Here is a 13,515-nt window from a genome sequence, read left to right on the forward strand (position 1 = left end):
AGGAGCTTACACTCTAATATCCCCTCCCCCACAGTCACTTCAGTCTCTGTACCAGAGGAGCTTACACTCTAATGTCCCCTCCCCCACAGTCACATCAGTCTCTGTACCAGAGGAGCTTACACTCTAATATCCCCTCCCCCACAGTCACTTCAGTCTCTGTACCAGAGGAGCTTACACTCTAATGTCCCCTCCCCCACAGTCACATCAGTCTCTGTACCAGAGGAGCTTACACTCTAATGTCCCCTCCCCCAAGGTCACATCAGTCTCTGTACCAGAGGAGCTTACACTCTAATGTCCCCTCCCCCACAGTCACATCAGTCTCTGTACCAGAGGAGCTTACACTCTAATGTCCCCTCCCCCACAGTCACATCAGTCTCTGTACCAGAGGAGCTTATACTCTAATGTCCCCTCCCCCACAGTCACATCAGTCTCTGTACCAGAGGAGCTTACACTCTAATGTCCAGGTGCAGTTAGACTCTCTGATTTACCAATGATAGTGAATGTCAGTGCTGATGTCACAGTGGGTGAAATGTCCATGACGTTTATCTGATTTAGGGGAGTCACAATGATTACAGCCCCCCCCCCCCCCGATCTTGCGGTCAGTTTCCATAGTTTTTGTGGTTACGGGGATTTATCTGGATTTCTGTACAGAATTTGTAGACAGAGAAGTTCCAGGTCTGCAGAGACCAATGACCGCTCTAGTAGGTGTATGTGTGTGAGATAAGGACCTTAGATTGTAAGCTCCTTGGATGAGGGGCTGATGTGAAGGTGCAGTACATAAAGCTCTACCTGCATTGTTGGCGCTATCTATAGACCCATAATAAAATAATATGCATTATTTCTGCGTTCTCTTGTGAAGTGGACCTCCTTCTTTCCATTTTAGGGTCCCCCTGAGCAGAAGGAAATCCATCAGGAGGACATTACTGGAACATGGACTTTTCCAATATTCTGCAGTCCTGCAGGAAGCAGCCAGGGAGCCTTTAGTGAACTATATGGATGTGAGTGGTCGGTTTACTTTCTGTGTCCATCCAACCGGAGCTAAAAAAAAATCCTTCCTGGAGGACAAAAAGGAAAATGACAACCATTCTTCATTATTCTTCATTATTCTCCATTATTTTTCATTATTCTCCATTGTTCTCCATTATTCTCCATTATTCTCCATTATTCTCCATTGTTCTCCATTGTTCTCCATTATTCTCCATTATTCTTCATTATTCTCAATTATTCTCCATTATTCTCCATTGTTCTCCATTATTCTCCATTGTTCTCCATTATTCTCTGTTATTCTTCATTATTCTCAATTGTTCTCCATTGTTCTCCATTATTCTCCATTATTCTCCATTATTCTCCATTATTCTCAATTGTTCTCCATTGTTCTCCATTATTCTCCATTATTCTCCATTATTCTCCATTATTCTCAATTGTTCTCCATTATTCTCCATTGTTCTCCATTATTCTCCATTATTCTCCATTATTCTCAATTGTTCTCCATTGTTCTCCATTATTCTCCATTATTCTCCATTATTCTCCATTGTTCTCCATTATTCTCCATTGACTGTTCTCCATTGTTCTCCATTATTCTCCATTATTCTCCATTATTCTCCATTATTCTCCATTGTTCTCCATTGTTCTCCATTATTCTCCATTATTCTCTGTTATTCTTCATTGTTCTCCATTATTCTCCATTATTCTCCATTATTTTTCATTATTCTCCATTGTTCTCCATTATTCTCCATTATTCTCCATTATTCTCCATTGTTCTCCATTGTTCTCCATTATTCTCCATTATTCTTCATTATTCTCAATTATTCTCCATTATTCTCAATTGTTCTCCATTGTTCTCCATTATTCTCCATTGTTCTCCATTATTCTCTGTTATTCTTCATTGTTCTCCATTATTCTCCATTATTCTCCATTATTCTCCATTGTTCTCCATTATTCTCCATTGACTGTTCTCCATTGTTCTCCATTATTCTCCATTATTCTCCATTGTTCTCCATTGTTCTCCATTGTTCTCCATTGTTCTCCATTATTCTCCATTATTCTCTGTTATTCTTCATTGTTCTCCATTATTCTCCATTATTCTCCATTATTCTCCATTGTTCTCCATTGTTCTCCATTATTCTCTGTTATTCTCCATTGTTCTCCATTATTCTCCATTATTCTCCATTATTTTTGTGATAGGAATCACTTTGGGCATCAGGGTTGTGGACCCCAAATTCCTTTAAAGAGGTTGGGAGGCACCATGTCCAGCCTTGTGTGGCTTTCTTATGTTTAAGTCACCCTGCATCTTTTATGGATGTAGGGTGAGCGAGAGGGTGGTGTACACTGAGAATATGGGTTGGACTATTTCAAATGGGACAGTAATATGCATTACCAGTATCTCTCAGGAAATATGGAGATCTACCTTATTCATATACACTGTAAGGCACAGGAAGTGCAGCTCCTAATTTGGGCGTCCAGGAACTATGAGAGACACCATGTCTGCTAATCAATGGGTATTATCTGCAGAGAGAGGGGGGGATTGTTTCCAGCAGCCCCTCCTAAAGAATTTCTACTGATTAACTAAGTGCTTTTGTCTAAAATAGGACAGTATGTTAATTGGGTCTGAGACTATTGATAAGTATGTTAATGAGCTCACCTGGCTGTCTACTAAGGGATGTAATTACACAGTCATTGTTCATGTGGTATTCTCAAAGTGTATATAAATGCTGCGTTTCTTTCAATAAAGGAGCAGAAGAGAGTTATTCTCACTTTACCTCAATACGGAGCCTTGTCTTGTACTGGGGGGGGGGGTAATTATTTATATGGGCTTCATGTATGGCGGATTGGAGTGGTCGATAGCTGTCCTGGTGTTCGGGAGCGGATTATCCTAGACGACTGTAACCCCTTTCATACTTTGGGGTGTCGTTACAATTTTCCATTGTTCTCCATTGTTTTCCATTATTCTTCGTTGTTCTCCATTATTCTCCATTATTCTCAATTGTTCTCCACTATTCTCCATTGTTCTCCATTATTCTCCATTGTTCACTAATATTCTCCATTGTTCTCCGTTATTCTCCATTATTCTCCATTGTTCTCCATTATTCTCCATTGTTCACTAATATTCTTTATTGTTCTCCGTTATTCTCCATTATTCTCCATTGTTCTCCATTATTCTCCATTGTTCTCCATTATTCTCTGTTATTCTCCATTGTTCTCCATTATTCACTGTTATTCTCCATTGTTCTCCATTATTCACTGTTATTCTCCATTGTTCTCCATTATTCTCCATTGTTCTCCGTATTTACAGGATAACAGACACGAAAATAATCAAATCTCTGTATCATTCTCTCCTTTTCTCTGACCAATAGAATGAATACTTTGGCACCATTTCCATTGGAACTCCTCCCCAAGACTTCTTGGTTGTGTTTGACACGGGATCTGCAGATCTGTGGGTACCCTCCGTCTCCTGCTCCAGTGCAGCGTGCAGTAAGTCCGTCTGGTGACACCACATATGGAAATGTAGGAGATCATTATCTTCCTCTCATCTTCCTCTTTCTTGGACTTCCTTTTATAAGTTCTGCTTGAAACAATGTAACAGAAATGTGTTCTATGTGCTGCAGTCTGATACACCATGAAGCGTACTCATAGTATATACTGTATACAGCAGGAGATGGAGGTGCCTCAGAGTGGTAACAGACCTTAGAAGTACACAACTCAGTGATTGCAGGACTCAGTAGTATGTAACATGCAGAGCACGGGGGTAAGGAGTATGTAACATGCAGAGTGCGGGGGTAAGGAGTATGTAACATGCAGAGCGCAGGGGTAAAGAGTATGTAACATGCAGAGCATGGGGGTAAGGAGTATGTAACATGCAGAGCAGGGGGGTAAGGAGTATGTAACATACAGAGTGCAGGGGTAAGGAGTATGTAACATGCAGAGTGCAGGGGTCTGTAATGTACAGTAGAATATATTGGGTGCAGCAGTCAGGAGTATGTAACATGCAGAGTGCAGGGGTCAGGGGTATGTAATGTACAGTAGAATATATTGGGTGCAGCAGTCAGGAGTATGTAACATGCAGAGTGCAGGGGTCAGGGGTATGTAATGTACAGTAGAATATATTGGGTTCAGCAGTCAGGAGTGTGTTAAATGCAGAGTGCAGGGGTATGTAATGTAAAGTAGAATATATTGGGTGCAGCAGTCAGGAGTATGTAACATGCATAGTGCAGTGGTCAGGGGTATGTAATGTACAATAGAATATATTGGGTGCAGCAGTCAGGAGTATGTAACATGCAGAGTGCAGGGGTCAGGGGTATGTAATGTACAGTTGAATATATTAGGTGCAGCAGTCAGGAGGGTGTAACATGCATAGTGCAGTGGTCAGGGATATGTAATGTACAATAGAATATATTGGGTGCAGCAGTCTGGAGTATGTAACATGCAGAGTGCAGGGGTTAGGGGTATGTAATGTACAGTAGAATATATTGGGTTCAGCAGTCAGGAGTGTGTTAAATGCAGAGTGCAGGGGTATGTAATGTAAAGTAGAATATATTGGGTGCAGCAGTCAGGAGTATGTAACATGCATAGTGCAGTGGTCAGGGGTATGTAATGTACAATAGAATATATTGGGTGCAGCAGTCAGGAGTATGTAACATGCAGAGTGCAGGGGTCAGGGGTATGTAATGTACAGTTGAATATATTAGGTGCAGCAGTCAGGAGGGTGTAACATGCATAGTGCAGTGGTCAGGGATATGTAATGTACAATAGAATATATTGGGTGCAGCAGTCTGGAGTATGTAACATGCAGAGTGCAGGGGTTAGGGGTATGTAATGTAAAGTAGAATATATTGGGTGCAGCAGTCAGGAGTATGTAACATGCATAGTGCAGTGGTCAGGGGTATGTAATGTACAATAGAATATATTGGGTGCAGCAGTCAGGAGTATGTAACATGCAGAGTGCAGGGGTCAGGGGTATGTAATGTACAGTTGAATATATTAGGTGCAGCAGTCAGGAGGGTGTAACATGCATAGTGCAGTGGTCAGGGATATGTAATGTACAATAGAATATATTGGGTGCAGCAGTCAGGAGTATGTAACATGCAGAGTGCAGGGGTCAGGGGTATGTAATGTACAGTTGAATATATTAGGTGCAGCAGTCAGGAGGGTGTAACATGCATAGTGCAGTGGTCAGGGATATGTAATGTACAATAGAATATATTGGGTGCAGCAGTCTGGAGTATGTAACATGCAGAGTGCAGGGGTTAGGGGTATGCAATGTACAGTAGAATATATTAGAAAAATTGTAGGGAATTGGGGCATAGGTTGGGATTTTAAGGGGTACCGTCATGAAACTAATAAATATAGTAGATCATTTATATTTGAAAATATATTTTATTAATTACATATATTCCCCAAAAAGGGGGGGGGGGATGAAAATGGACAGAAATTGTTACAAAAAATCATATAAACATATATATCACTGACAGACATATACACTTATTAAAATATCAAAGCAAAATCACATCCTTGAATATGTGGGTGGAATCATCAGAGGTTACAGCTGGGCCAGGGTAAACCGGTACCAATATGTATCTCTCTAATAGATCCATGTCCCACTACCCAACATGTTTCGCGGTAGAAACCGCTTCCTCAGGGGCACAAGGGATAGAGCTTGTAGTAAAAGAACTATATTAGGTGCAGCAGTCAGGAGTGTGTAACATGCAGAGTGCAGGGGTATGTAATGTACAGTAGAATATATTGGGTGCAGCAGTCAGGAGTATGTAACATGCAGAGTGCAGGGGTCAGGGGTATGTAATGTACAGTAGAATATATTGGGTGCAGCAGTCAGGAGTATGTAACATGCAGAGTGCAGGGGTCAGAGGTATGTAATATACAGTAGAATATATTGGGTGCAGCAGTCAGGAGTATGTAACATGCATAGTGCAGTGGTCAGGGGTATGTAATGTACAGTAGAATATATTGGGTGCAGCAGTCAGGAGTATGTAACATGCAGAGTGCAGGGGTCAGGGGTATGTAATATACAGTAGAATATATTGGGTGCAGCAGTCAGGAGTATGTAACATGCAGAATGCAGGGGTCAGGGGTATGTAATGTACAGTAGAATATATTGGGTGCAGCAGTCAGGAGTATGTAACATGCAGAGTGCAGGGGTCAGGGGTATGTAATATACAGTAGAATATATTGGGTGCAGCAGTCAGGAGTATGTAACATGCATAGTGCAGTGGTCGGGGGTATGTAATGTACAGTAGAATATATTGGGTGCAGCAGTCAGGAGTATGTAACATGCAGAATGCAGGGGTCAGGGGTATGTAATGTACAGTAGAATATATTGGGTGCAGCAGTCAGGAGTATGTAACATGCATAGTGCAGTGGTCAGGGGTATGTAATGTACAGTAGAATATATTGGGTGCAGCAGTCAGGAGTATGTAACATGCAGAGTGCATGGGTCAGGGGTATGTAATGTACAGTAGAATATATTGGGTGCAGCAGTCAGGAGTATGTAACATGCAGAGTGCAGGGGTCAGGGGTATGTAATGTACAGTAGAATATATTGGGTGCAGCAGTCAGGAGTATGTAATATAGTTTAGGAGCATGTAACACAGAGTTAAGGCATTAAAGTATGTAATGTACAAACCAGTTTTCAGATTTCAGGGGTCAGAGGGGTGTAACACACCGAGTGCAGGGGTCAGGTGTTAGTAACGTATGGTGTACAAGGGTCAGAAGTGTATATTATATATAGGGCAGAGTGCAGGGGTCAGATTATGTCATGGATTGGCAGGTGTCCAGAGTGCAGGGGTAAGGAGTATGTAACTAATACATGTTGTAACTTTGCTCCCTGTTAAGAAACACATTCTCCCAGCATAAATATCCCCTCCCACATACAAATTTCTCCCAATACCAGATTCTCCCCTCACCCCCCCCCCCCCCACCCTAGGAACCTAGGAGAGTTTCCCTCCACTGCAACCACAGGGGGCGCTGTGCCACTATGAAAGAGTCTCTGTGACCGGTGATGGTACCGGGACATCCACATACTGGCAAATTAAAGGGCATTACTGACGCAAGTCACAAAGGAGGAGACCAATGGTATACGCCCCCAGTGCCTAGCGACCCCCTTACCTTCCGCCAATACCCTGCATACTACATGCTGGTCTTCTTACAGTATCCATATCTTCTCTTCCATCACACATTCCTAACTAGATTACATGGACCTGACATGTGAAAGGATGGAGCTTCTGATTGCCTGGCCTTCCATCCCGTGACACTTCCATCTCTAAAATTCTACAAACACTATGGAGACCCCTTAGAGGAAAAAGGCCTCCTTATACTTGGCCCAGGTAGCTGGGATGGTCCGAATGTTGGCTGACTCCAGTATATGGAAGGAGTAAGTAACTCTACAATGGTTTGGTAGGGAAAATTGAATGACTTATAGGAGAGGAAATAAGCCAAGGCTTTATTAATTCCCCATATCTGACTTTCATTTCAGTTGCCATATAGATAATTCTACAACATGGACTGACCTGAAATGAACACTAGGCATTTCCTGGCGGGGGGGGGGGGGGGGCCATGCCAGTCAATCTGTGATATGTACTGCACCCCTATAGGACCCACTGGTGAATACAGTCCTATTTCCCCCACTTATTGCACACACAGCCAGGTACACAGCATTTTCTTCATTCATTCATTCTTCTATTTGATCAAAAATAGTCTAGGCCTTGGGGGTTCTTTTAGGGTTTTTATTGGGAACGATGAATTGGGATGGGGTGAGGGAGCAGGGGATACCCCTAAAAAAGACAGAACTGGAGAACTTGAGGATTTTCTATATTCTGGCTGCACAGAGTGAAAGTCCCCCAGGATCTCTATGCTGATAGTGACAGTGACTATTACTCCACCCAGAGTTTAAAAGCTACACACAGTCTAAGAAATAAAATTAAACTATTCTAAACATATATTAAACATTATATATATTAAACTATGGAATAAAGTGAAAAAAGATAGGATCCCAGTCTCTAACCCCCCTCCCCCTCCGGGAGCCTCGTCTCTTGGGGACCCCAGATTTAGGGATGCATTTACTTCACCATCCAGTTTTGAGGTCTAGGAGAAACATTATCCGGCTTTCAGACTTTTATAACGGAGGATTTTCTCCCATTTGATAATCTTCTCAACACTTATCAATTGCCTGCTACAGAAAGACCAAATTACTTACTTATTAACCACTTGCTGACCGCCGCAAGTACATATACTGTGGCGGTCAGCCCCTCCTGGGCAAAGTGACGTACCGGTACGCCACTCGCCCACGAGCCAATAGGGGGCGAGCACATGCCCCCGCTTGTTCCCTGACATCCCCGTGCGAGTGACCGGTGGCTCCGGGGTGTCCTCCAGTCACTGGCGATCTCCCGCTGGAGAGGGAGAAAGGCAGGCGGCTGATGTAAACAAAGCCGCCTGTCATTCTCCCTGGTGTAACTGCAGAGGCTATGCGATCCTGCTATGTAGGATCGTATGTCTCTGTGGTTACATCACAAGCCACACCCCTTTAACGTTAGAATCACGCCCCTAGGGACACACTTAACCCCTGGATCTCTAATAAAGTTAACCCCTTCCCTGCCAGTGTCATTAGTACAGTGACAGTGCATATTTATAGCACTGATTACTGTAGTAATGTCACTGGTACCCCCAAAAGTGTCAAAAATGTCAGTCAGGGGTCCGATCTGTCCGCCGCAATGTCGCAGTCCCGCAAAAAAAAAATCGCAGATTGCCGCCATTACTCATTAAAAAAAACCAATAAAAATGACAGAAATCTTTCCCGTAGTTAGTAAACGCAATAACTTTTGTGCAAACCAATCAAAATACGCTTATTGTGATTTTTTTTACCAAAAATAGGTAGCAGAAAACAAATCGGCCGAAAATGTTAGAACATTTTAATTTTTATATTTTTTTGAGAGAATTTCATATAAAAAAATGTGAAAAATATTGTTATTTTTTCAAAATTGTCGCTCTTTTTTTTGTTTATAGCGCAAAAAGTAAAAATTGCACAGGTGATCAAATACCACCAAAAGAAAGCTCTGTTTGTGGGAAGAAAAGGGCGTCAAATGAATTTGGGTACAGCGTCGCACGACCGCGCAATTGTCAATTAAACTCACGCAGTGCCGAATCGCAAAATAGGCCCTGGTCTTTGAGCAGCCAAATCCTCCGGGGCTGAAGTGGTCAAACAATTCTTTGAGTCGCTTTACCCGACACCCCCTGGATCACCGGTAACGGTATTTGAACATATCTGTTTTACAACACCTAAGGGAAAAGGTCTTATTACCTTCCTTTATAAAGACATTAACTCACAACCCCCAGATAAGAAACCATCCTAAGGCTCCATTCACACCTGGGCGTTTTTGAGTGTTTTTCAGCTCCAAAAACGCTAAAAAAAAACGTTTTTGCAAAACTCCTGTAGCTGAAAAAAGTACATGAGCTTCTTTTTGGGCTGATTACCAGCGTTTTTGATAGATGTCAATGCCTGCCTCCAAAAACGCCTGAAAATCGCGGTAAAATCGTGGTAAAAATCGTGGTAAAAAACGCGTTAAAACCCTACGCTCAAGTGTGAATGCAGCCTAAATGTTGAACTGGGAAGCAGATTTGGACACTGATATCTCCATAAACGATTGGAGCCTGATGTGGTTAAATTTGCGTAAATGTACAAGGTCGCTGTCGATCAGGGAGACAGCAGTAAAATTATTTACAAGACGGTACTATACACCAATCCAATTGAATAGATTTTTTTTTTCCCCACAAACAGAGCTTTCTTTTGGTGGTATTTGATCACATGTGCGATTTTTTGATCATGCGCTATGAACAAAAAAACAGCGTCAATTTTGGAAAAATAACAATATTTTTCACATTTTTTTATATGAAATTCCCCAAAAAAAAAATGTAAAAATCAAAATTTTTTAACATTTTCGGGCAATTTGTTTTATGCTACATATGTTTGGTAAAAAAAATTGCAAAAAGCGTATTTTGATTGGTTTGCGCAAAAGTTATCGCGTTTACTAACTACGGGAAAGATTTCTGTCATTTTTGTTGTTTTTTTTTTAACGAGTAATGGCGGTGATCTGCGATTTTTTTTGCGGTACTGCGACATTGCGGCGGACAGATCGGACCCTTGACTGACATTTTTGACACTTTTGGGGTTACCAGTGACATTACTACAGTAATCAGTGCTATAAATATGCACTGTCACTGTAATAATGACACTGGCAGGGAAGGGGTTAACTGTATTGGAGAGGGAGGGGTTAAGTGTGTCCTAGGGGCGTGCTTCTAACTGTGATTGGCTGTGGCTACTACTGTAAAAACAGAGATCAATGATCTTACATAGCAGAACCGTCTGATCTCCAATCTTACACAGGGAGAATGACAGGCGGCTTGTTTACATCAGCCGCTCCGCCTTTCTCCCGCTCCACCGACGATCGTAGTGTGACCGGAGACATCGGGTCCGCCAGTCACATGCCCGGACTCCTGTGTGAACGAGCCGAGGCGGGAGCGCGCTCGCCCGCTATTGGCTCACAAACCGGTCACAGGCTAGTGACGTATATATACATCACTTTGCCTGGCCGGGGCTGACCGCTGCAGTTTATCTACTTGCGGCGGTCGGCAAGCGGTTAAAATCATAGATAAAATGTCAGATAAAGAGCTGAGGTTATCTCATTACCATTGTATAATATTTCATAACATACAAGATCAGGGGCTGACTGACAACTTTCAGCCCAGGGGGCAAGTATAAACCATAGGCCCATGGTGCAGCGACTCGGCCCCCCTCCCACTCTCTCTCTTTCCGGCCTCCTCCTGACCCCCATTCCAGGCTGAAGCAACGATCCAGGTACTCTCTACTCACAAGCTGAATCCGGTTTCCCAACCTGGTCAGCAGGGGCAGTTGGGGTGAGTTGGGACAGTTTGGTCGGGGCTGGCCGGAGGAGGAGAGTCTCCAGTGGGGCATGGCACCATCCATGCTAGGGGGAGGGCTGCGCTCTGTCGTTGTCTTTATCCCACACTCAGTATGTCAGCGGTGGGAACTTCTCACTTCTCTTCACCAGGAATCCATTAGGCATGTCTGTGGCAGAAGCGGTGCAGCCTTTTTATGGGGCATCAGAGCGGCCCGGGGGGCAATTGCCTCCCTGCCCCCTGGCCCAGTCCTCCCCTGTACAAGATACACCCCAGCTAATTCACAGAATTTGTGTGGCAGCGCACGGGACGATAGCTTTACACTGGAAGGAGAACAGTCCAGAATAGAAGAAATAAAGCATATGGAATATTTACACCATACCATTAATAATAATAAGCATCTATAGGACCTCAGATGGGATCCATGCTTTACATACAAAGCCTCTCTTGCTGTATAAATGTAAACTACAGCCCAATACTTTATTTTTGTATTATTTTACTTGTGTGATACTCTATGTTATATTACAGTTATATCCAACGTATTATCTCAAGTTTTGTGAGATGTTCATTCACAATTTATAAAAGTTTACTTATATATTGTATTTTTGTATTGGAAAACATTTTCAATAAAAGTTTATAGAGGAAAAGCTACACACAGTCATTGGCTCTTCAGCAATGGGGTTGAATACTCACTTAGCCCCAGGATCATCAGTTGCCCACTGCCGATATCCACCAGGCTGTTCCTAGTGAGGGAGATGCTGGCTCACACTACCTTAGGAAAGCTGAACTCTCTCCCACCAACTTCCTCCTGGCTTTCTCCAGTGAGCTTCTTCACTCCCAATACGCTTTCAAATTCGCCCCTCAACTAAGCCTAGCTGGGACCTCAGTGTCTTCCTGATGGATCCTTCCAGAAATCTGCCCCTGGGGAAGAACCCCCGGCACAGGGGTCTCCTGTAGCAGGACTGGACCCAGGAACTCTGCTTCTCTCCCTCAGTCAATTTATGGGCTCTTCCACCATCTTCTGGGCACACCTACCCAGGGATTGGCTGGAGACCCATAACTATTCAGAATACCTACACTCTTCTTCCTTCCTTTATAATTCTAGAATCCTCATGTAGCACCCTACAAGGTAGGTGCTAGGTAAAGCATTTATTGCTCCTGCTGCTTATCAGGGGAGCTGATCTATTAGGTTGCCTGTCACATGTTTCCAGGTAAGATTCACTGGGTCTGAGGGAGTGTCCCCACTGCATCCAATGAGGGAGCTTGTTGGACAGTGGAGGAAACCTAGCCAGTGGCACATCACGTTTTATGGCAGTCCCAGTGGGAGGGCATTCCTGCAATGCATCCTAGGATTGACCATGAATACGGAGGGGACATGTGACATGGCATCTTTGGCGGGAAGCAGAGTCTCAGGAGGAGTTGGACGGCTGTCTCCCCTCTTACAGTGTGAGAGGAAAGTGGTCTTAGGCAGTCGGCCTAGTGAACCGAGTGTGGAGCTGAGCTGCAGAGCATCCAGAGTACTGACGGTGGAGCTGCTGGAAGAGTCTCTTAGGGAAAACTGTCTGTGAGTACTGAGGAACCTGGCAAAGGGTCTGGCCCAGGAAGGGGGACCACTCCAGTGAATTTAGGGGATCAAGGAGCTGGCTCACACAGAGAGTATGACAGTAAAGGGGGTGCCAAGTATAAAGCCCTGCAGAGGAAAAAGAGAAGAAAAGAGGCGCCTCTAAGTGTAATAATACAAGATTTATTGGAAAATATGCATTAAAAGCACTCACAAGATCTGAGAAGTTAAAAGGCCTGTAAGATGTCCTATGTGAACCGTCAACTTGTCCTCTGGCCACGGCAGGGTGCAGAATAGGGGGTCCGTGCTCCGTGTTGTAACGGTCGGCTGTGGAGAGACTTCCAGACTGATGCTGGCTGGTTGGTGGACAAGCCGAGATCGATCGACGCGTTTCCGAGCTGGCAGGCTGCGATGGCATATGCAGCGACGCTCCTTCTTCATTAACGAGGACTATGAAGAATGAAGAAGGAGCATCGCTGCATACAGTATGCCATCGCAGCCTGCCAGCTTGGAAACGCGTCACGCTTTTGTGACATCACTTCCTCCTCCAGCCCGGTGTTTGCGTTACAGGCCTCGATCTCGGCTTGTCCACCAACCAGCCAGCATCAGTCTGGAAGTCTCTCCACTGCCGGCCGTTACAACACGGAGCACGGACCCCCTATTCTGCACCCTGCCGTGACCAGAGGACAAGTTGACGTTCACACAGGACATCTTACAGGCCTTTAACTTCTCAGATCTTGTGAGGGGGGCAAGGAAGGGCCCTGAAGTGTGTTCTGCAGTACAGTACCGCTTATCTAAAGCGGTCCATTTATCACTTCTTCATTGCTATTGCCAAGGTGAAGCAGCGGCCTTGCCGCATTCAGCAATATTCAGTCGTCCCAGCAGATTGTGCATAGTTATATAAGTTGGAGTATCCCACTCATTCCCTTCTCCTACCCAAATTCTCAATAAAAACACAAAAACCAAAGCTTCTAGACTGTTTCCTTGGGAAAATGTTGAACTGTCATGCTGTTGCTAATGGTAACCCAGGG

General features: G+C 43.9%; 1 protein-coding gene across 1 annotated transcript in view; it reads left to right on the forward strand.

Moving 5' to 3' along the window:
- Positions 1 to 672: 672 nt before the first annotated feature.
- The window catches only part of LOC309550013 (pepsin A-like), a gene marked incomplete at its 3' end in the record, with an annotated part of 40,072 nt that continues 27,229 nt past the window's right edge, over positions 673 to 13,515 (forward strand). Inside the window, exons 1-3 of the mRNA XM_082250485.1 lie at positions 673 to 762; positions 884 to 998; positions 3,354 to 3,471. Of these exons, the coding sequence (XP_082106611.1) occupies positions 761 to 762; positions 884 to 998; positions 3,354 to 3,471 (235 nt within the window). The 5' untranslated portion in view covers positions 673 to 760. The remainder of the gene's footprint in view (positions 763 to 883; positions 999 to 3,353; positions 3,472 to 13,515) is intronic.

The sequence above is a fragment of the Pelophylax lessonae genome (assembly GCF_965119305.1).
Source record: "Pelophylax lessonae genome assembly, chromosome: 1".
Classification (NCBI taxonomy): Eukaryota; Metazoa; Chordata; class Amphibia; order Anura; family Ranidae; genus Pelophylax; species Pelophylax lessonae.